At 37.2% G+C, this 24,977-nt stretch overlaps 1 protein-coding gene across 1 annotated transcript in view; it reads left to right on the top strand.

The window, feature by feature from the left end:
• Positions 1 to 24,977, top strand: part of cdh2 (cadherin 2, type 1, N-cadherin (neuronal)) — a 70,751-nt gene that overhangs the window by 19,933 nt on the left and 25,841 nt on the right. Inside the window, exon 3 of the mRNA XM_055032964.1 lies at positions 19,515 to 19,723. Coding sequence (XP_054888939.1) covers positions 19,515 to 19,723 — 209 coding nt within the window. The remainder of the gene's footprint in view (positions 1 to 19,514; positions 19,724 to 24,977) is intronic.

Here is a 24,977-nt window from a genome sequence, read left to right as displayed (position 1 = left end):
TAGGGAGTTTAGCTTTAACGAGCTTGAGTATTCATGTTATTCTAAACTTTAATTGTAATACTGAGGATGACAGTCATTTGTTTAATTTCGTAGACTGGGAGTTGATGGCTAGGCTTGCATGGAAGGAGGAAGTGTAATGGCCATTCTCTACAAAGGATAAGGCTTATTAGGTCTGAGTAGCCTCCTGTCTCATATAACCTAATGTGCCTTTGATAGACAGGGGATTCCTGGTTCTGATACATTGGAACTATAAATCCAAGCATATCCCTTGCCTCTGGACTTTGTAATTGCCTATTAAGAGCCATGTTTGTAGATGGAGGGGCCAGATGTGCCTAATGTGGCTGAGGGTCCAATGTGTGCTTTAAGTCAGCATGCAGTAAAAAATGAGGAGGAGCAAGGGCTGGACATTGCCTCTCATTAAACTGACCTGCTCTCTGCCTGCGGAGCCATAAAAAAACTTTAATGTTCTTACCAGAGAAGCTCAACAATTTTTTCCACAATTCTGCTGCCATAAAAAGGGAATTGAATTCCATACAAGTTTGCTGCTGTCACACCTCAAGAGGCCAACTGTCTGTCCTTGTTTTAAATCCAGACCTTGGGCACCGCCATTTCTCAGTTTGGCGTTTTCCATATGTTACATTAATGTAAAATACTCAGCTCTCACTGGGCCACTTTAACAGGAAAATGAGCATAATTGGGTTTGACATAAGCAATGATAGCAAAACGTTTCAGCAGCTGACATGAAGTAATGATTCAACTGGTGAAGCAAAGTCATTCTTTTGTGTTGGTGTATTTTTCCACTCAGACTAATAAATATGGGCACAAAATTCTTGTAACTTTTTGTTCTCAAAACTCATGTTTAGGAATAGTGGGTTGGTGTGTGGACTTATTTCACGAAACCAACCCACTATGTATGAGTGGTGTTTTCAGTCTATCAGTTTTATGGTTTGGAAAAGGAAGGATGGTGGGCTTACGTAAAATCTAGATGTACTTGCATTTCTAAGCTCTGAGAATTCCTCTGGTCACTAATACTAAAGTTGGCATCTGCATCTTCCTGTCATAAAAATGAATGATTTTAGTTTAAATGAATCTGGATTAAAATGTATCCAAAATATGAAGACTGGTCAATTATAAAGTGGATAACTTTTCACTAAGAGAGATTTTAAGAAAGAAAAAGTGTATTAAATTTCAAACTGATTTAATTTTTTCTAATGATAAATGGAAATCTATTTCTGGATTAGTGAAATATTTTCTTATTTTGAATCAAAATAAATAAAACTTTTAGGTTTTCTCAAAATCTTGTTTTTCCTATTGAGCTTCATTCAATAGTCCCAGGTGAGGTTCTTTTTTTTTCCCCCTTGTCATATTTAGTTATTATTAAGTGTTTGTTTGAGCTTAAAGGTCTCTGAGATGCAGCTCATATAGTTAACGGTGAATGAGAAATGTCGCAATGTGCGTCTGCATGTTGTTGAAAACACAAACGCCACCATCACTTCCAGCTGATGAGGTTCGAGCAGCCTGCAGGGACCTTTTATTATGAATGAATAAATATTTTTGCAATTTCCACCTGAACAGTGAGATACTGTGCAAAGTTTTCTCTTCTGTTCAGCTTGATTTGTGACCAGCATGAGAGATGCAACACATTTATAACTTTTATAACACCCAATTCATATTTGGTTCCTTATTGTTTCCCCCCATGGCTGTGTGCTGTATGACTGAGATTCCCAGCAGAATGTGGCGCACTGAATTAGTTGCACTGAATAAATTCAAATGTGGTCACTTTTTTTTTTAAGTTCAAATGAGATTAACACATTTGTTACATTTTTCACATTGAACATAATGAGAAATTGAGAAAGGAAAAAATATACATTTTTCTATGTTTGCTCCACACTCGACACTGCCCATAGGTGTTCTCAGTATCCAGGGTTTCAGCAGCTGACATTTCATCCCCTTCCTGCACGTAACACAAAGTGGAAGCGTCACTATTAGATCATCCTGCTGGTTTTCCATCTGCATAAGCCATGCATGTCTATTCCATTAAAAAAAATGTATATATATATATACAAAAAACTACAAACCAGCATATTGAACATTTGAAGGACAGCTGGAGTTTCTGGCCTCAGACTTCTATGCCTCGCATTCAATACCCTCTGAGCTAACAATGAACCCGAATGCTTTTGTTGGCCAATATTCTTTAAACAAGTCAAAGCAAAATGTTCCTTCTTTACAACTTTGCAAGAACAGGACATAGATATTTATTTATTTATTTTTTAATGGATGAGCTTTTTTAGTGTGGCACCTGAAAAGAGCTCCACAGTTTCCACCAAAGACCAGAACACAATAATGCGACTACAAGCCAAGCTCAGCTTTTATCCCTTTGTCTTTGTTTCAGAAGGTTTTTTTTTTTCCCCTCCTTCTCTTTCGATTTCTCCATCTCTCTTTATGCACTGAAAACCTGATATGCAGCAGACCGCTTCAGGTTACAGTGCACACTGAGATTCTTTTCAAGTGGTAACCACTGTGAATAACAGGATGTTGTGGAGGTGCAGGGAATTGGGATGGAGTAACGCCACTCTCCCCTTTGCCGCTAGGCTAATAGCATCCAGCTCTTGCCCATTGTGAGCTTGAACTCAATGGGATTTGTGATGTGGATGATCTTTGACCTCTTTACGCCCACATCATGTAAATTAATGCACAAAAAAATGGATATATATTTGTCTTTCATTATAAGACTGCAGAGTTTTGCTTTTTGGTTTATGTTAAAAATAGTTTTTATTTCTTTATTCCAGATATGGTAAAATGGAATTTTATACTTTGATTTGTTTTATATGTTTTTATATTTGCATCTAAGCTGGCCTAGGTTGAGGTATTTATGTAACTGAAACAACAGGTCGGGTGTAAGAAAATAAACCTGTTTGCATGCAACTATAAGTTGCTACAGCAGAGGTTGAGAAGGAAACCAGATCCATCCATTCAGGCACGCAGACCCCCCTGAAATCCCCAGATGATATTGTCCCTGTGCACAAAGGATGGGGGATGTGTTGTAAGACACAGCAACACACTGAGGTTCATGGACAACACCCATTCCCGTATTTTATCCAACTGTATAAATGAACATTTTCTGGTTTTATGTAGTTTATGTTTTTCACCAGAATTTTAATGTATATGATCACATTCTGACAACTACTCTATAGTTATAAATGGTATGAACTCTACATAGTAGTTTAGTTAACTGCTGTTCCACTCATCATTTAGAACAGGGAATGGTTAGCATTATTTGTATAACAACCTGCTAGCTGCATTACCTAGCCTGCTGGCATCTAGAAAATAAAGAAAATAGTCACAAGTTCCCTCCTACATACTTAGTTTATATATTTTTTTTATGTAATTCAAAGGTTAAAGTAGTTCAACACTGATTCTAACATGGCCTATATTAAGGATTTAGAGCAGACAACTCAAATGCGTAAGGGAAACTAGGATTCCTACCTCTCAAAGACAAACTAAAATACTTTGAAGTATGAGATTTATTTGCTTTAATCAGTTGACCTCCTGTCTTTTTATGTGTAGTGTTAATGAACATAACAGAACCCTCTGTGACACTTCAGTAATGGAGGTTGGACAGCTGAACATAATGGCTTTCACCTTTTGAGTAGTTCAACACCTCTCTTTTCTGCACACATGTTGCTTTCTGCTTTGTGCAAAGCATTAACAGAAATAATGCTCTTTAAAGTCACAATGGCCTTTATTCTCAATAAATGAAGCTTTTACCTCTTCATAATTGGCAGCTGCTGGGGTAATGTTTTAGCTCGTTGGCTGATGTTGTAAATTTATACACACAGTAATTTTCTATGCTAATATGTGACTGTTGTTTAAATGATGTGTGCATATATAGAGAAATGTTTCACTCTTTTATAAGCACCTTGTGAAATTTGAGTCTCTGCAAGGAGTTTTGAAGTGTTGTACTTGTACCCATTAATATATCTTCTCTAGACATGGAAAAAGTGGGGTCGGTTGACACAGTTTGTCATCCGCATCTATAGGTGACTGGATACTTTGTTCTCCTGGTACTTGTTTCAGATATTATAGATAGTTGGCTATCCTAAAGCTGCTGCACTTCTCTGGCATCTTCTGAAAGCAATTTAAGCTACAAGAATGCTGCACAAGTTGTAAAATGAAGCAAACAACTCAATATTCATAGGACTATACAGCTAGTGACACTCATTGTGATATTTTGCTTATTTTATTTTTAGGTCAAAACAGTTGCTTGGTTTCATGACATCTTTTCTTTATTTCACTGACTAAAACTATGTGGTTGCACAAGTAAATCAGCTATTTTTTCCCATGTCAAAGTAGATTTCAAGATGAATTTTTCACTGTTTTAATGAACAGGACATTTGCAAAAACATGAGACTTTTGTTTTCTAAACTCAGAAAGTCTCAGATTTTGCTTGATTCAAACCATATGCTGAATAGGCTTGAGCAGTTCACCTCCCACATCAACAGACACAGCTGGCCAGCAGCCTGTGATCTCATAGTATGACATATTTGCCATATTTTGCTGCTTTCATCACCCTTGTCAAAACCTCAACTCTTCTAACAATTATTATTGCTGATGAATAACCTTCAAAATTGGTTACAGTCATGCTTTGCTTTAAAAAAAAAAGTATTTGTGGGAAGGACTTGAGATTTGCAAATTCTGTGTTGGCATTGTGGCAATGAGCATAGTTGTAAAAGTGTCAACTGAATGTTATTTATTGTTGCTATGTCAGCCTTTTTTAGACCCTCATGCTAACTTCCCTCATGTGAAGTTAGCATGAGAATTACAGCACACAACCACAGAGAGAGACAGAGTGAGTTACGATCTTAAATGCTCTTCGTTCTCATCCTTAACAGTTCTAACAACTGGGATATTAAAGTTTGTTTTACTCCCCTCATCTACAACAAAGCATCCCGATAGACGCATGTTATTGAATTCATATAACCTGAGATATTAGGTCATACATCTTGATTGTCTGTTTATATTGGCACATAAGTCCTCTTTGGTACAAAGATAAAATGAAGTTGAAGCTAGGATAATATCAGTTCATCTGCACCTGTGTCCTCACCATTGAAGATATGAAACGGAGGAATAAATGAATGTTTATATTATCACCCCTGGTCAGCTTGCCTAATTTGCTACATTCGTCTGAGCATGCTCACACATCTGCTGTACACACACATATCCTTTGAAGATAATAGATGACAACATTCCTGTCTGTACAGAGTTTTCTCAGCCAATGAAAATAATGAGATTAAGTTGATGGGGAATGGACTGGTAAGATAACTTAATTCATGCACTGACTCCAGTGAGTCAAAGTGAGGTGGATAAGTGAAGAGAAAAGCCTCACATAAGAAGCAATGCACATCATAATAATAATAAACTGCAGACCAGGAGAGGCAGGCACCATCACGCCTCTTGTGTTGTTCATCCTTTTGGAAAAAATGGGATCAATTTCAAGTCTTGAGAATTGCTATACTTGTATCTCCAGGCTGAGCGATGTAGTTTTACTGAATGTCATCTGAATGTGCCATTATATCTCATTATAATCGCCTCATCATATTGAGGCAATTTGCCTCATGCTCTTGTCAACTACCACATCAAAGTGTAGGTCCACTATAACCTACCCGCATCATTGACCCAGCATACATTGCACATGAGAGAAAAGAAAAGTCACTTCTCTAGGTGGAAAAATATGATGTACAAGTCTTTATGCATCCCAAACAAGTTTTATGTTAATAGATAACACAGGTGGGCCAAGATGTTCAACTAAATGTGGATTCTTGTTGGACACCTGAGACTAGGACAGAGGTTAATCTTCCAGCACCTTAAGGACCCTAAATGTAAAACCTTTTGTGATGGAATGAAACTCCAGAGTCCTTTGACTCCCAGCATTAGTAGGATGTCTTACTGGTGAATCTCTGCTCCGTTGCATAACACTGAGTGAACCTGCATATTGTTTGTTAGCCTGAAAGGTTTCACTGAAGCAGAATGATGGGATGCCAGACAGCAAACCTAACGCCTCTCTTCCCTCCAGATAGACTCCTATTATCTTTGAATTTGTTGGTAAGGATGACAAGTGGAGGTAACATAACCACTTGCACATGGAAACCCAATTTACAGCCCAAAACACATACAAAAGGCAAGGTTTCAAAGAGAGTTGCACATTTGGACAAGAATATTCTTGCTCTGTAATGAATCGCTGCGTTGTTTTGACATTCTAAGCCATTACAACTGGATGGCACCACATATTTCTGTTGCATCTTACAACACTGAATTTGATTCATGGTAGCATGGGAATCTGCCTCCCTTGATTCACATGTTGCGCCACCTGCTTCTTTGTGCCACCACTGTCAATGTTAGTGTGACCCTGACTAACAGTGCTATCACCGAGAGGCGACAGACTATTCCCACGAGCCCTCATGTTAAAAAGCCACAGTCTGGAAACATTTCTGCAGGCGGCCTTTCCAAGCAGAGACAGATTTGTACATGGGCCTACTTGTGGTTTTGTTATAGCTGCATACAAACTGAGGACAGATGTGCTTGGATTCCCCTCCCCACCACCAACTCCTTCCATCCCTGTGATCGTTTATTCTCTTCCTCTCTCCTTCCAGTTTCCTTAATCTGGGAGTCATTGTGTCTAGAATAAAGCACAGCTGCACAGATCCCCTCTAAAGCCATTCAGTTCAGCTGATTACATCGGAGTAAGAGGCCTCTCAGCTCACATAGTCCACTCGCACAGCCTCACTCCACACATGGTAATGCTCAAGCAACACAACATACATGCGAGACAGACTATTCTTGTGCTGGACTGATTCCAAGATTAATTGTTGCCATCTGATGTTTTCAGTCTGAGAAGCGTCATGATGCAGACTGCAAATATCAGTTGTTTACAGATTTTCAAAAATCCTGCTTGTTCTTTAACATGAAAGTGCTACTTCAGCACCGATGTTGTGTTTCAGTTATTTGAAACGTTCAAACATTTCATTTTTGCCTTTTGGATCTAAAAATGCGAAATATATTAATGTTGCTTAACTCAAATTGTAAGAGTGAGATTTTTTTTGCAGCTATGTATAGGCTGGTATGTTCTAATGGTAAAATTTATAATATATAGACATTTAAAAGAAGAAATACCACTGCAGATGTCAAAATTTATTACAATTTAATCAATTCTTTAAAAATATATTTTAAAGTCATTTATGCCAAAACCCATTAAGTGATCTATTTTCACCTTTCTGAATTGGCACACAACAGCACTGCAGCGTTGCCGATGCTTCTCTCCGCCCTGGTGGTGGCCTAGTTGAACAGTGAAAGCTGATCAGAAAAGTGATTAAATATCAGCTGGTGCTGGATGTTCAAAACTACTGTGCATCTGGTGAGAACCCTCTAGATGAAAAACAAAAATATTGTTTGGACGTATTTTGACTGAGGCAGATGTATAGAAAAGTACCAGCACACATCCACAAGCCCCTTATGCAAGCTGTCCTACAGAGTGAGATGCGAAAAATCAGGCAGTGCACTGCAAACTTACTGAAGCATTTGAAGCTATCATTCTGTTTGAGGAATTTCAAAAGGTCAAGTAAGACGCTTATTCTACAAAAGTGTAGTATTAAATCCCCTGGGGTGAGACAGAACAATTTTGTCTGTTTAAATATGAGCCACTTACTGATAACTTTCATGCTTCTCTGTTCAGTGGTAGAACAGTTGGGGTGTTATTCTTTTATAAAAGAACTGTACCTTTAAAAATGCTTTGGAAGATGATCATTCTTAATCATTTGGGGCTATGGGCCAAGCTCTGAACGAATACGCAAGTATTTGCAGATCTCATTTTAAAAGCAGTTTTTTTTTTTTTTTTTTTTTTTTTTCCATGTTCAGCCTTGGAACACAGATTATTTTCTTTGCCAAAGATCAATATCACTCCCGCAGTCAGTTAAAGAATAAACCATGTTTTTAGTCTACTTAGCTTATCTATTTAAGCACAAACTACATCTGAGGGAAGGGTTACTCAGGTCAAAGTGAGTTAGCGGTCAGAATCATCAAAGTACTGGCTTTAACTTTTCAGATATCAACCAAGTACAAAAATGGAACAAAAAAAAAAAAAAAAAAAAAAAAAAAATCAGCTTGTTTAACTGAAGACAATGATTGTATGAATATTCGAACAGTTGAATACTCCTCTGCTTGCTTACTTCCTTTAGTATTAAGCTGTCGCATTTTTAAAAACCTATGTGGGTGCTGATGTGAAGCTTTGCTAGAAGTGTTGGACTCAGCCTTAGTCTTCCTTCTGTTATTTTTTCATTTCTGTCTTTAAGTATTGGATAATTGCATGCCAAACTGAATCTGGCACATATTGATTCAAAACTGAAATTACAGATGTAGATCCTTTGTATATTGGCAGCTAGCCTAACTCTTCTGTGTATTTTTTTTTCCTTCTCATCAATGTTTAGATGATGATTTTTTTTTTACTTTTTCCACAACTCCTTTCAATTCCAAAAAAAGAAAAAAATGATCAAAGGTGCTTCTGAGAGATCGGTGTGCTTTGTGATGAGTGGTGTAGGGCATGTGAGTAAAAAGAAAAATATAGGTAAGCAGTTGTCACACTTTGGTCCACACCTCCAAAAAATACACTGAGATGCATTAATGTTTTGTCTTTTAAATTTAGAAGGTAAACCAGTTTCCAAATCATTATACATCTGAACAATTCAGTTCGTTGTAAAGGGGAAAAAAAAAAGAAACAGAATTTAGTATGTTTTCTTTGTTGTGTGTGTAACTCGAATCATTTTTCTTTAGCTTGAGAGACACAAAAGCAGCATAGATCTTGCATTTTAGTCTTCTCCAGAGACTGCCAGCCTCATCTTCCTTTGTCTGCCGCTTTTGTTTCCTGGCCAGGCAGGATTCACATTCCTCCCCTTTGTTTTCTTTCCATACCCTGACTTCTTGAAAGCAGAAGGCAGAGAAGGAATTTCGTGGGCTATCCATACTAAATGCAGCAATGCAGTATGTTAGCTGGCTGCATGAATGAATTATAAATATGTTCAAATCCATATTTATTTTCAAGAAAGAAGTAGAAATTAAAGATTGTAAGATGTTTCTCTGTGTGCGTGTGTGTGTGTGTGTGGTTACATTTGTGATTGGATGCAGTGAACTGTGTCAGTCTTTACCTGAGCTTGTAATTTGCATTTGTGCTTGATTGACAGAGCTATGCAAAAAGGCAGACTTCTCTTTCCTATTAAGGCAGAGTGCATACATCAAGTCTTTTTCATCAGCAGTCACATGTACTTTAGTATTGAGTCATCATTGACTGAAATATGGTTGCAATTTATTTTGCCTAAGGACATGTTAATCATATTCATCCGGGGTGTGTATGGTGAAGTGTGGAAGTTTTTGTTTGTAGCAGATCTCAGCTGTTAAATGAGTGAACTTCTAAATTTCTCTTAATAGATTTTCTGAATGCCATACAAGATGGACTCAAAATGATAATGGCAATACCAAACAGCTCATTAAAGACCAGCATGTCTTTAAAAAGTTTTTTTTTTTTTTTTAACATACAATTTTATCATTTTAAAAATTGGAATGCAAATCTCTGGAAATTGGGTGTAATAGAACTCCATCAATAAATTTTATACAAAGATTTGTCTGCATAATTGCTGTGAAATGGCTAATTATTTTACAAATTAACAAATTTGCAGCACAAAATGATTTAACAGACATGAAATGTAAGCAGGTGAAGATGAACAACCACAATATCTAAAATGGTAGGTTATCTGCTAAGTAGAACATTCTTCTGCTTTCCAAAACCAAAATGACAACTGAAAAATAGTCCTATGGTTTTTGAGGTTAATTGGCAAAAAATAACACAAACGACACATAATAATATAGTAAGGTAAGCAAATGCATGTTTTGGCACTCGAGGTGAAGTTGAACACTTTTAATTGGTTGCATGGATGGCACAAATTCTGTTAAGTTATGGTGCAGCTTTCATCTTAACTAAAGAAACTCTGAGAGAACTTCAAGAAAATTGAGACAAACAATTAAACAGCAATGACAACCCCCACAGCCTGACATTTTGAAGTATAGAGATATAAATAAAAACTTGCTCATTCTTACTGGAAGTGAATCAAAAGGAAATTCAAGCAAACTTGATCTCTGTATAAAGTTTGTAAGCAGTATTGAAAAGTCAGAAAAGGTATTGAATTTGATATGTAACACTTTTGAAGTCTAGGGTGAGCGTTGATGAGCTTCTAAGACTTAAGATTTCTAGAAAATATTTTTTATGAATTTGTTCACATGAAATATACATGTAGGTAAATTTTTATTTAAGTGCTGGATGGGGGCCGTAACCTGCATGAGGAACAGTATGGAATCTTAAAATGGAGATTGTGTCAGTATTAAAATTCAAACTTAAACAGCAACCACCCATTTTATTGTTGCTGTGGCTACTGTCTTTTTTTCATGACATTTGTAAGAGGCTAGAGTTTTGTGTCTCACTCTTAAGCCATTGTGGGTGCATTAGAAAGTGGTTTGTAACGGTGAATAAAGACCGCTTCCCAGTGTGTCCTGTTGTCCTGAGGTATTCTAGCCTGAATCTCTCCATCAAAAGTTAACATTGTCAAATGGAAATGGACTTTGGAATAGAGAGCCTTCTGTTCTAGGTATATAAGCAAAATTCAACTTATGCCTAGTTCTTCTAGTTTCCGTATGTCTAGATGGATTCACAGTTTTTTTTTGTGCCTACTTATGCAGACCATCTTAACTTCCACTCACGTGTGAATGTGTAAACATAACTCATTAAAGAGGCTGTGGGAAGTGGTGCATACAAAACTGAATATTATTCCTGTCCTGTTGCACCACATTGACTTTTGCCTATCTCAACTATCGTGTTTATTCTGGCTGGTTACTCTTGTTGTTGTAATGAATGTGTAAAGGTGTGGGGGCAGAGTGACACGGTATGGGGTTTGTCTCATTCGAAGAGTGGCCACCACCACCCATCATGCCCTGTGGTCATTACTCGCATTGGTTGAATCTGCTCCCTTTCAGCATTAAATGAACTGCTTGTCAAGTGATGACACAAGGTTAGGCAATTTGTCAGAATTTAATCACATTCTAATAAACAACTGTGCTAATCTTATCAAAACTGATAACATACAAATGGGTTGCTCTGTGGTCAATCTCCTGGGAAATAGCTTTGTCTTCTTGAACGTTCATTTGTGGAAACCTTTGTCCAGTGCAAATCAAAGTTTTAATTAAATGTGTGGCTTGTTGTCTCCCAGTAAAGGTCTTGGCTGTCTGTTAATTGTCTTGGAACGTGTTCGGCCCATTGTATTTAATATGTGCATAAAGAGAGATACAACCCAGTCTGACTTTATTCAATCTCAAAGTCTTATTTTGGATTTTTTTTTTCTCTCTCTCTCATGGACAAACGGTTCAGACTGATTTACTCAAACATTTTAATAGCTTTACTTTTTGTTTGGAAATTTTGCGTCTTTGCAGCCACAGTTACAACAGCTTGGTAAGCTGCTTCTTCACGTATAATAGTGGTATGAGATTTTCCATGTTATCTTAAGTCACTCCTGTAGAATAATTTATCATCAGCTGTTCATGCTGCCTAATCCCAAAATGAGGCCATTTGTTAATTCTTTGCTGCATGCAAAGCCAATATGTTAGTGGTCAGGATTTGATTGATACAATATGTTCCAAGCTTCAGCTAAACCCCATAATGCTTTTGCACACACATCTGTCTTGCAACCCACCACATTCTGACCACATGCTTGCTTTACTTGTGCTTTTAAAAGTGTGTATGCATATGTGTGTCTATATCTATCCATCTGTATATATATATATATATATATATATATATATATATATATATATATATATATATATATATATATATATATATAGCAAATGCAACATCATACATTTGTTTTTTCTTTCTGAGAAACAATAATTGGTACAGTTTTTAGCACAAACACGCAGCACATCCCTACATTTTCACTACGTAACAACTCAGCATTTGAAAAACATCTTCTACCGCCATTAAAAAGTCTTACAAGACACAGTGAAAATGCCAGTAGAGGTTATCTCATCCCTGGTCACCGAATGTTTTTCTGCCTCTTTGATTTTCGTGATGGTATTTTGACACAAATGATCAAGGGGAGGCACTAAATAGCTTTGAGTCTATGCTTTGGAGATCAAAAGAGCCCAATAATATGACATTACAGGTTGCATTGAGGCACTTTTAGAGCCTGGCCCTCATGATCAGCCTCCTCTGAAAACATTAGCTCAGCTTGAAACCACAGGCATGGGGGCTCATGGTGACAAGCTAATAATCCAGCTGGCTGCTTTCCTTGAAGACTTGTCTTTAGCCTTTTTAGTATTAACCTCCAAATAAAAGATCAAGTAATGTAACACCTGCTTCATGGTCTAATTTAGGCAAAGCATTTATTTTAATGTCTTCCTAACTTCACCCTATCAAAATGGAACGACCTATGCTCTTGCAGATTATTTTAAGATTCTGAATAATTTGAAAGTAAATGTTTTTACTCTTATTTAAACAGTTCTAAGTTTTTGTTAGAGGAAAGTGAATGATTTATGGTTCCATATTCCTCCCCTCAGGACTTCAGGAATAAGGTTTAACTTTTTGTCCTGCTGAAAATGCCTGAGATGGCACCGTGACAACCCCATGGCACTGCAATGATGGATGTACAGAGAACAGGAGCATTTTCTAAAATTAGCATTATCTCCTCTGTTGGACTTTGGCCAGAGCCTCGAGGTTTTAGGGGCCTTAAAAATAACTTATTCTATATAAGCTGTTGTGGAGTCAATTTTCATTTATTCCTGAGATTAAACACCACATAATGCTGACCTGGAATATTAAACATTACATTTTGTGATGTGTTTTTGTAGTTTTGTCTGAATAAGAAAATTTTTATTTCTTCTCTTCAGAGAATTAAATCTTCAATGCTGATTGAAATAATGTAATTTAGATGAAAGCAAATTTTTTGAGGCACCTAAACTAACAGAACAGTAAACGTGTTTTTACTCAGTCAAGACTGTTCAATGTACGTTTTAAGTGTCTTGGAAAAATAGAGATGCAGCCACATGCCTGGCGACTAGATTTTTAGTTGTATTGGCCTAGATTGTGACTTACCAGTTCGAAACGAACGGCCATATTGCACTGCTGATCCAAGCCCGGATTCAAATCCAGGTCAAGTATTTTTGCTTTAGTTCTTAGTCTTATCCCACCCACCAGATAACATACATCCTGAAACTCTTTGTGATGCTATTTGCATGAATGACCCATTTAACATACTAAAGACTGCATGTAGGACCCTATGATATACGGGATGCAGACAACACAGATGGATGGTGCAATTTAAACAAAATACACAATGGAGCATCATGCATCGTGACTCCATGCAATCCACAATAAATTGTGGAATTTCACAGAATTTGCTGATATTTCAGAACAGAAAAAGCTTTACAGCATCTACCAATCGTTACTTAATTAAGGGAGGTTTGGGTCTACTTGGCTCTCTTCTCCACACAGGCTGAAAAAAAGGTCAACAATGGCAAAAGAAAAAGAAAACTCACTGAAAGATTGCCATCGTTGCAGCTGCAGGAACATGAGCTTTACACCGAAAGACCGACAGTGATTACTCCAATGTAAGAAATGGAAATGAACAAAGATCCTGATTATTATGGAAGTGTATAGTTTGCAGATTTTTATTTTTTATTTTTTGTATGACACGACATATATTTGTCTTGCGTTCAACTGTGTAAAAATGTTGAGCTTCAGATTCTTAGTTTTGCTCATAAGTTTTCAGTTCTTTAAATCAGTGACAGTCAAATGATTGTGAACAACTTGTAAAACCATTTAAAGTTTGTCCTGATTCATAGCAAAGTTTTATACTTGAAACTTGAATATCAGAACACCTAGACATTTGACTATTGATTTGGTATACTGTTTTGATTCATGCCAATAAATGTAGTTAGAATGAGGAGAAAAAAAGTGAAATTCAGAAAAATAAAAATGAAGATTTCATAAGGCTTGAAGTATAGGAGACTTTAACAGCCACAAGGCCAGGAGCCCACATCTTCCTGAATCCCACCGTGGGTGTGACCATGAACATTGGTCTGCAGACACTTTCCTTGAAATACAGAAACAATTTAAAATTTAAGCATTTTACCGAATAAGTTCTAGTTTTTAATCCCAAATCATCTCTGGCCATTGACCTCTCATATTAGTCTTGTTTATACCATCCATTTTACATTGACAAATTCAGATTTAAAGCCAAGAAGTATTTTTGCTTGAAGAAATAAACAAGGTTGAAATGTTAAAAAGCAGAACAGATTGTGGAGATAAAATAGAACCATGTGAATTTTGATTATGCTGTGTATTACTACATTATAAGGCTATTCTAAACTCATATTTTATAATGGATTTCTACCTGATTAGTGCAGTCGGGTAACAGTATAAATATGTACGCCCATATGCATACATGACTTGAAGTAAAAATGACCATCATGGTTGCTAAGCAGTTGACATCTTGGCATTGTGATCTTTATGTTTCTCTAAAGCCCCCCTATCAAGTTGCTGGTCTCAATAACCCGCAGAACAAGTTCCTGGTAGCTATGCACTGATAACTGCAGAAGGATGTAGCTTAGCCTTATCAGTTCTTGGCTCCAGTGGCATGTTAATCCAAACAATGCCCGACTGTCAGCGTGATGGAAAACACAATCATTTTGTTTACTCAACAAAGCCCTTAAATAATTGTTTCCCCTGGTGTTCATATAGACTATAAACCCAAAGAGGCTGCTAATTTTCAAATGACAAATGCTGCTTATTAGAAAAACAAAAAAAGAACAAAAACAAAACATGTTTTCTGTAAAGTGTGCCCCGTTTTACAACGGGAATGAAATGTACTTGGAAACTACTTGTATAGAGAGATCATAGTGGTCAAATTTAAAAGGATAGCTTTTTCTAGCATTTAGGACAGACTAGTAAAGATATACAGCAAATTTAAAGAACTATTTAAGAAAAAAAAGGCATTTGTTAAAATTACATAATTTTAACCCAGAGAACCGTGTACGTTTTTTAGCTCTCATTTGAAAAAGTCAAGCAAATTAGGAATGTTTGTTTATCCTCAGAGCCAGTTTTTTGTTCCCTTAAAGCATAAAAATTTTTATTCGGTATAAAACATAAATTTCTTCTCCCTGGTTTGGATGATCATGTGTGTTTTGTAATAAAGCAGTAGAGTATCAATGCGTTTCTGAAAGCCTTTCCAGAATTCACAAGTTGATCTTTCAGCATTAGGAGTAACACAAAGTGCTTGAGGATTGGTCACTTCAATCAAGCTAGAAAAATGAGCTGACTGCTTGTTATATTTTTGTAAGAACTGCTATTCTTCTTCAGCTATCTTAATTGGGAGCAGAATTTTTGGAGAACAGATTTTTTTTTTTTTTTTAATGCAAATCCCCCTGTGTATTGAATGCCATTCTATAAATGCATTCACGTCAAGGGCCCTGACTTCAAGAGTTAAGCCTGGCAAAATTAGCCATCATCATTTTCATAGTAAAGCTTGGACTACAAACTGTTTACTAGCTCTGAAGAATGTTATTTATGGAAAACGCGACTATACCTTCATCATAGTTTTTCATACTGGAGTCTTTCATAACAGAAGCATATTCAGTCATAAGTCAATCCAGTATTTTTCTGATGGAATTATCTTCTTATAAACAAAGCATACTTGAAGCGCTTTTAGAAAAACGTCTCTAAGAGGAATAGGAAAAATTATGTTACACAATGGTTTTATTTACCAGCCCTAAAGCTGTATAATATGCTTTCATAATGATAGCCTAAAAAAACAACAACATAAAAACACCACGCTAAAAAAAGAACATATGCATGAGCAATTACGCATAGCAAGCAGCAATCTTATTTTGTGTTCCATTAGCACATTGTGCTTTTAGCAGTTCAAGCAATAATTGGCCGATTATAGAATATGCTGTTGGGGATATTTTTTTTTTTTTTTTTTGTGGTTTGCACTAAAAGTCTGTGCATAGCTAGAGAATACTGACCTTAATTTGCTGTGTCCTCCACAGTTTAGAACCAGCTAAGAATTTCATATCACAGCAGTTTGAAATGATAGCACAGAGCAAGCTCCATTGGGGCTCAACAGGATTGAATAAACAGTGGTGGTAGCTTGGATGTCATTCGTTGTATCACTGCCAGGTTCAGACCGGCTCTACTAACCCTGGACAAATTCATTTGTGAATTATGTATTCGGTCCAGGAGTGTAGAGCGATTTGTTAGGGTTAGGTCAGGAGATTGACACCGGAGTATTTGCACTAGTGCATGTATATCTGCAGCTGCTGATGAAACACCTATGCTGGGTATTTCTCAACTGTCAGTGACCTCACTTCTCAGATGAAATGATGGCGTACTGGGATGATCTCACATGAGAGGTTTCAGTCTTGTCGCATTAACAGCACATTAGTGGAAGTTCTGTATGCTGGCTTTCAGCGAGTGCAGTTGGCAGGCAGGAATTAAAGATGAGATTCTGGAACATTTTCTTTGCCTCTGTGGAGCTGAAGAGTTCACATTCTGTGCCCCAAATTAAATGTCTTGCCCTCTCCTTTTCTCTGCAAACTATTTGTGTCTGTCTGAGTTAGAGTTATCACGTGATGTACAGACAATAGAGAGGCACTCTTGGACCATGGAGAGGTTATAGGGGATTTTTTGTGTTGTCCAGCAAGGGAGGGTTTTGGAGGGGGTGCGTCCAAGCTGTGAATAGGATCATTGAGTCGGAGGTAATTTTGGGCTCCGGTTCAGGGCATTAGTTGGACAGTCCATTCTGCTGACATGCCTGTTTCCCCCTCTTGCTCCTTTTTTTTTTTTTTTTTACCCCCAACCCCTAGCTCTTCTATGTGCTGCATCGGCATTTCTGCCCAAATCGAGCCTTTATCGTCCTGCCTATGGTGACATATGTAACAGGGTGTGGCAACCAAGATATCTTCTCCCACTTTACCGTCGGGAGCCGATTCATCTAGAGATTGATAACCTGCAGCTGAATCACTTATTTGACATTTGTGTGGCTTTTTAAGCCACCAGAGCCCGAGGGATGAATATTAGTATGTGGGACCTTCCTATACATCATCAGTGTAGCTTTTGGTGTTAACATTGACTATAGAACAGCCTCTTTAAAAGTATGTAAACTGAACTCAGTTTTGTTAAAACCACCACAACAGAATGAGGCCATTTTTTGGTTGACCTATTTAAGACTGATGGACATATGTTGTTGTTTAAATATTTAGCTTTTGTTCACCCTCGCAACAGAAAATTAAAATCTATATTTTTCCTTATAGAAATGCATTCTGATATTGACTGATGACTGAAATCAGCCAGAAAACGAAAGAGTTTTATTTTCCAATCAGTTCATGCACAGTACTTAAAATAGTACTGTTTACAGTAACAGCAACATTCCTGAGTGGGAGTGATGGAACATGGGGTGTTGGCAGTCTTGGAAATCTTTGAATTTAATTATCTATATTTCCATTGGAAGATGCATGAATACTATTTTCAGAATGCTATCCATGTGAATTTCTTTTTTTTTTTTTTTTTTTTTTTTTTGGGGGGGGGGGGTTAGAAAACTGCTGTCACACAAAGTGATTTTTTTTTTCCTTTGCTCCTCTTATAAAGAATTAATTACCAGCCAGAACAAGTAGGCTAGAACAAACAAGTTAAAATCTGTTCAGTATTTTCTTGTTATTAAAATGAATCAATTAAAATCCAAGCAGGCAGTTCAATGTTTTGTTTTGTTTCTTTGTTTGTTTTTTTTTATTTTAAAAAAGTCAGTATTAATGCCTTTTGTACCTAGTTGATTTCAATGCATTTCATTATTTTTGGGGGATCTTAATATTATATAATTGCCAGCCTTACTTTTTTTTTTTTTTTTTTTTTTTTTTGCAGTGAACTTTTTTCTTTAGGATGCAGTCAAAATTGTCTAAGTCTATGCCCACTTTGAGAATTGTGAAGTTTCCTAAATTTTCTGACAGCCTTCTGCTGCATTGTGAGTTATTTTGACAGTCCCTTACTCTGTATTCTACCTCCGTCTGAGTATCTGCTGCTGACTTGAGATGGCTGGTGATTGCCTGAGGGCTTTGAGCTTACAGGCACCTGGTTTAAAAGCCAAACCATCAGAAAGAGACAGTCATTTATCTGATGTCAGCATTGCCAAGTTCAAAGGGGAGAGAAAAAAAAAAAGCTAATTGGTCAAGGGTAATTAAACTGAAATAGGCAGTAAGGAGCCGGCCGGTATTATAGTCTAAAATAAAAACGCTGCCACCCCGCATTTCCATTGTCGAAAGTTTAGCTTTATTAAATTTATTCTGTGTGCTGTAAGACAACGTTTTGGCAGTTTTGTGTAACCTGCAGGTTGTTATTGAGCAAATACTTTAAGGTTACCCACATCATTGAAAAATTTAATACTTCCAGAATGTGGTGTACTTGTGGTTTTCTTCCGGCCCCGAATTGGTCGGCTGTATCTTTTCCTTGAGCTTAGAGAAACGTTATGCGCAGATGATACTCTGTAGACATCACTGGGTCTCGAAGGTATTGGCCTGTAGAAGATGATGTGCCCACATGCTTTTTTTTTTGTTTTGTTAAGTAGTTTCACATCTGTTTAATAATTCATGACAGCTTGATATAAATGGTATATGGTCTTGTTATAATCTTTCTAAGCAACACAACAAAACATTTCCGTACATGTAAATGAAGCTCTTTGCTGCTGAGGGTTTGTATGTTGGATGCTGTGTATATATGTGGTGTGTGTTGCAGTGTCACTCAGTCGTAACATGAAACAATGTTGTACCCCTGTTGCTGTGGCACCTGTGGGACACGAGCCCCCCGTGAGCCACCTGTCTTCTGTGACTGGATGTGTACTCCCCAGGTTTTGGATTTCCGTGCGCTCTTTATGAAATAAACATCAAACTCCAATCTTGTATCTCAAAGAGTCGAGGATCGTTGTCATCCCTGTATGTCACAGGGGACAAAACTAGCATGCGGTGGCCTTTGCTGAAACAAAAAAACTCGATACCTTTCCAGCATTTCATATGTTAAAATATTCAAACTTTGTTCTTTTTATACAAAGCTTAAGACTGCAAGGCATTCAGCGTTGTCCACATCATGTTTTAAATATATTGTTTTGAGGGGGTTTCATAGATTTAATAGACCTTAAACAGCACACTCCCTGTTTTACCTCAACTTTGTTCTCCTCTGTTTTTTTCTCCACTTCACCTGTTTGAATCTGTACCTTTGGGCAACAGCTTGAAGTGAATGTATAAGCAAGAAGAAGAATCAGAAAACCTTTGTGGGCTTTCTGTCTCACTGACTCTCTTTCAGTCCTTTTGTCTATATTCCCAGCTTCTCCCTCTGTTTGTCTAATTTTAAACCAAAATCCTTGTGCTGCTTTTTCTTGCAGTGAAGTTTGTCAGCTGTGGCAGAGGTGGTCTGGTGCGGTTTGAATGCAGCAATCCATCTGACTTTCGGATAGAGGACAACGGAGTAGTTTACGCTGCAAGGACTCTTCAACGCACTCCAGCCCCTGCTTCGCCCTTGCTGATCAAGGCTGTAGACACCACCACTCAGCAGCAATGGGTGACACAAGTCAAAATGATGCCTCCCACACAGGTGAATAATCTTGGCTTCTCTGTAATGCTCTGTCGCTTGTTTTTCATGCCTGATATTAATGCTCTGGAAATGCAAAACGATCATTCCTGTTCTTACAGCAAATAAATAATGCATTTTATGCCTGCTGTACATTCACAGATGACTGCTTCCCTGAATTGCAGCAGGTGTTCCATGAGACAGGATGGATGCTTGCTTAATTAGAACTGAATGTGTCAATTTACCAGAAGCACAAATGTTATATCAGCATGGTCAGTGAAGGGTAAGATCAGATGCAGAATAGCTTTAAGTAAAGTTTAACTCTGAGGTCACAGCTTTGTATTCCAGAGGAGGGCACGCCTCTTTTTAAGCAGTGCAATATGGGAAGCATCTGTGTGAGCTGGAGAAAGCCACTCATCTGTTAGTTTTTGTTCCACATGTCAGCATTGTGTTTGGCAGAGGATGAGTGGAATTTGAGGGGGGAAAAAAAGCTCGGCACATGTCATGTCTGTCTGTGCTGATGCTTGGAAGGAAAGCTGCAGCGAAAGGCCGGCTCTGTTCCAGACATTTAACCTCTCTTAAAGATGGTGGGTGTCTGAATATGCCTATTTAACAATCTCTGCTGCTCATAGAAGCAATGATACACATAAAATAACAGCCATAATCTTTTCATTTGTGTGTTACTGTATTCACTCCTTGTAAGGAAAGAGTTAGCATTAAGTTACATAAGTAATTATTGCTGTAAGATTTCGGACTGCACCAATTACAGTGTTCTGGCTGACCATTGAATCTTTTAAAAAGCCTAACCTGCCAATTCCAATTTTGGCTGATGCCAATTTCATTTGGTTGCTAAATATAGCAAGAAATTTGCTGAGTTGGTAACAGTGGATTTGTTATTACTAACTGCAATCATGCAGTCACAACCTAGTGGGCAGGTCTGTCAGTCAAACCTCTAGGGGAGAGCAGAAGAGGACAGTGGCTGATTTTTAAACCTTTATTCAGGTTGATAAGATCCGGGGTTAATATCTGCTTCACATGTAGGTATCAGTTAATTACTGATGTCCCAAAATTAAGAAAATTTGTGCCAATAAATCATCTGATAATAAATCAGTGCTCCCCTTATAAGGTTCTAAAATATTTGCCATGGTGTGTCTTAATTAACAAGTACAAATGCAATCTTGCTTGCTTTTACAACTTTCAGTGTGCTTTTGCTTAAAGCACATCAAAAGTTGTGCTTAAAGGAACAACTTTTGCACATTTCTATAAACTATACTCCTTATAGAAATGTTTGTTTGAACTGTGATAAAATCATCTGAAAAAATGGGTGCCAAATTTACAGTGATGAAAAATACAAGGAACACTGTATTAGTGCTGTAGACCACAAGTCTGCTGGACAAAAAATATAACTGGTTCAGGTTGGGATTTTATCCTATTAGTTATGAAAAGGATTTATGTTATGCATTCCTATTGGTAAGTGTCATGTTAGTGAAATGTGAATTTCTGCCTCAGTCAAGCTCTCTGGCTGATGCAAATTTCTGGTTTTCTTTGAAGTCCAAATCTGCTGATGCCATGATTTGTATATGCACTTTTTTTCTAATGACTGCGAAAAGGAAAATATTCTCCATGTTCTTTTAATAAAGCTTGCAGCTTTGAGTCAAACTTGAAATTATGAGACTGTAAGATGATTTCAAATGTTCTATCTGAATTTAACTCATAAAAGGCCTGGTGGTATGAGCTTTTAGCTGGTGAATTTTTCACAGTTCTTAGTTTTTAATACATTAAAAGGAAAGGAAATTCTGACATTTTATCATTTTACCCACCAGACTCCAACTGGGACCAATTAAGGGAAATTTGACCATTTCTGATTTGCATCTTGTCCGGTCTCTACATTTATCGACTGTTTTATGCCACAGACAATTTCAGAATTTTGCCTACAATTTAGAATATCACAGTTGCATGTGGCAACTGACTTTGTGGTAGTCTGTATCTTTGAATGTGTCCTGATTCATAATTAAATTGGGGTCTAACTTTTTCCTCTCTTCCATTTTTTAAGTCATAAGCAGTTAATCTCCCGAATAACCACCCCACATACCTCCATACTCTATTATTGTCATAAATCATCACATCTTTTAATCATATTGGCAATTGCTTGTTTTTAATAACGCAATTATTGTGCCAGCCTTGGGAAACATTTTAATCAATGGCAACCAAACAATATCCTCATTAATATGAGTGCATACCTCCTTGCCCTCTGTCTCATCACTATTTAAACTTTAGTTCTACCACACTGGGAAAACAGGCTGGGTTAGGAAATGGAAGACAGATTTTTTTTTCTCTCTTTTCTAAAAGGGCAAAAACACACACACACACACACACACACACACACACACACACACACACACATAATCCTTCCTACACACTCACAAACATTCAGGCCATCACTCAGCCCAACACTCTCTGGGAGTCTGAAGGAGATTTTTAATCTGAAGATGGAGAATGCGGGCGAAGTGTAGATGGGTGCAGACCTCCTGTGCACCAGAGATGGATCTGTTCTGTGTTAAGCTGAACACATCCTCCACGCCATTCATCATTCCAGATGCAAGTTCCAAATAATTAGTGGTCTCACTTGCAGCCATTTTAATAGGGTAATAGATATTTCGGAGGCATGCTCCTTCGCTATCTGTCCGCTTGCCTTCTCTGCATTTTCAGTGTGTGAAAGCAGCATAATCGGATTTCAAACATGATTAGTGGAAGCTCTGTGACATCTCCCCAGATGTTGGAGGAGGGGGAGTGTGGAACGTGACTCATGTTATAAGGTGGAAAAAGTGGTAATTAATTTCCGTGTTTGCACAAGGCGCTTCATTGGAGTTTGGAATATTTGACTACCAAACAAGCTGTCAGTGTTCAGATATTAAGACGATGCTGAGGAAGGTTGCTCAAAAGGACTGACAGTTTGTCAATGCTAATAGATGGTAGGATGTTCTTTTTCAGACTTTATATATTGGCTTTGTTTTTTGTTTTCTTTTCCCATCTTTTTCAATTCAAGGATATTAAAACTTTTTTGTTCTTCTTCTGGCAGTTTTAGTCCCTGGAGCAGCATAGGCAATTTGAGCTATGTGCGTGCATAGTGTCTGGCTTTCAGGTACCACCCTCCTTTGTTTCAAATCTTTTTCATTACTGCTGAGGGAGGATGGCAGATCCATTATGGAAGCTGGTATATCTGTGTGGGTGTGTTTTATCAGCACATAAGAAGAGATCTGGCATTTAAAATAATTCAGTATGAGGCTACAGAAGCAAGTTCAATGCATACTCTCACATATGTGCTGTTTTGAATTTAAGACTTCAAAGAAAACCAGAACAGATGGTCTTGTTTGATTAAATGGGGATTAATAATAACTACCAAATAACTCTTAAAACAAGCTTTTTTGTTGCCAAGACGCTTTATTTAGTGATTAGCTTTTCCAGAACAGGTCATTATCTTTGTAATGAGGTCAAGATGTTTTTTTTGTTTTTTCACACAATTAGAATTTGTAGTTTTAATCTTCAAATGGCAAGTTGACATTTGTAATGTTTTTTTTTTCTTCTTTGTTTTTTACCTTTATCGAGTTGGCGTTCAAGTTTTGCAATCAACCTAAAACGCCAAAAAAACTGGATAATAAATGTTAAAATCGCACCATTAGTTGTATTAATCAGGGTTCTGTGGTCAAGAGAGGAGGCTCCCAAAACACCATGTGTGGAAGAAAGTTGGAAAGTATGGAGAGATGCATTTGAAACTGTTCTGCATCTTATGTTTGTAATTGTAAATATATGTGTATTTCCAGTTGTGGTACATTGGGCTACATAAGAGTTCCAAAAAAACATTTTGGTGCAGGTTTTTGCAAGGTGATTGTATTTGGAAGGATTTGGAGCTAATAAATATCTAGAGTCATAACTTACTCAGGCACACTGAGCTTAGCTTTTCTCAAAACAGAGAAAATTCCTAGTGAAAACAAAAATTACAAGTGAAAACCAGCTGCCAAGATAGTGGCTATCTGATCCATTTACCTCTAAGGTCAAAATGAGGAATGACTTTGTAGCCTACTTAATCCCTTTCCAAGTTTGAAAGGAAGTGTGATTTGCTTACAAGTTTGCCAATAATAGTTAAGCCAACTACTAGAATATAAAAGCTAATTATTTTTTTATGCATTTTAAGTTCAAACACAACATTCAAAATGATTGTATGTGAACAATTTAAAAAGATCACAATTATCAAAACTGCTAATGTACTGGTTTTACTGTGACCAAATGCTGCTAGCAGCAGTATTTGGTTTTTAAGGTAAGGTTGTTGGTGATTCCAACTTCAGGATACATTTCTATGAATTTTACCATCATTATTTAAGATAAAACTCAGCTTTCAAATAAAATGAGATCCATAGTATCCCAACCACTCATCCAGGGCTTGTGAATAAGAACGTTTTGTGTCCATTTTTTGTTTCTTGTTTTACACCATGAACCCATAATGCCATAACAACACCACTACTACAGTTTGAAAATGTCTTAGTCTGGTATGTGGAACTTAAATTGCATTGCAATTCTAGTTGGAGAACAATGGCTCCTTTAAATCACTTCCAAGATTTCAAAAGACGGGTAATTATTCCAGATCCTCCATTTTCTACACCCCAAAAAAGCAATACAAACGGTTCTTTCTAGTATTCGTTGTCTCACTCCCTGTTTAGAAGTGGCAAGCCAGATGAGCAGACAGCACGCCTCCTCAAATTAATGTCCTTAATCAGCTTCTTACTTTTTGTTCTGCTTCTAACTTTATTTAAACGCCTGACTGATTGTGAAAGTGGTTGACTTTCTCCAATAACACTGAAAGCTGTGTTCACTGCTCTTCAAACAGAATTCAGGATGTTTAAGTTTGTATGTGGAAAGTTAAGCTGAAAACCTATTACATTTTCCAACTGATTCATTGGAGCATTGATTTTCTTAACTTTTGCTCAAATCTAAAGCATATAAATTAATGATCATTGTGATTGGAACATGAATGTGTATATCTTATTATATCTTATAATGTTTTATCAGACCACAAATGTCATATTGGTATTAGAAGTGGCATTAGTCACTGGATTACCAAAGTGTTTAGGAATTCCTGGGTCAGCTGTGAAAATGTTGTTGAACTATTTTTGTCTGTTGCCACAACCCACAGATTGGGACTGTCAGCCTCATAGCTATTCCTTCTGGCTGTTTAAAATGTCTGTACTCACACTCCATTGCATATGTATGATCACTAAATAAT

The sequence above is a fragment of the Poeciliopsis prolifica genome, unplaced genomic scaffold (genome assembly GCF_027474105.1).
Source record: "Poeciliopsis prolifica strain line A6 unplaced genomic scaffold, Auburn_PproV2 SCAFFOLD008, whole genome shotgun sequence".
Taxonomy (NCBI): Eukaryota; Metazoa; Chordata; class Actinopteri; order Cyprinodontiformes; family Poeciliidae; genus Poeciliopsis; species Poeciliopsis prolifica.
This window is presented reverse-complemented; position numbering and strand designations above follow the sequence as displayed.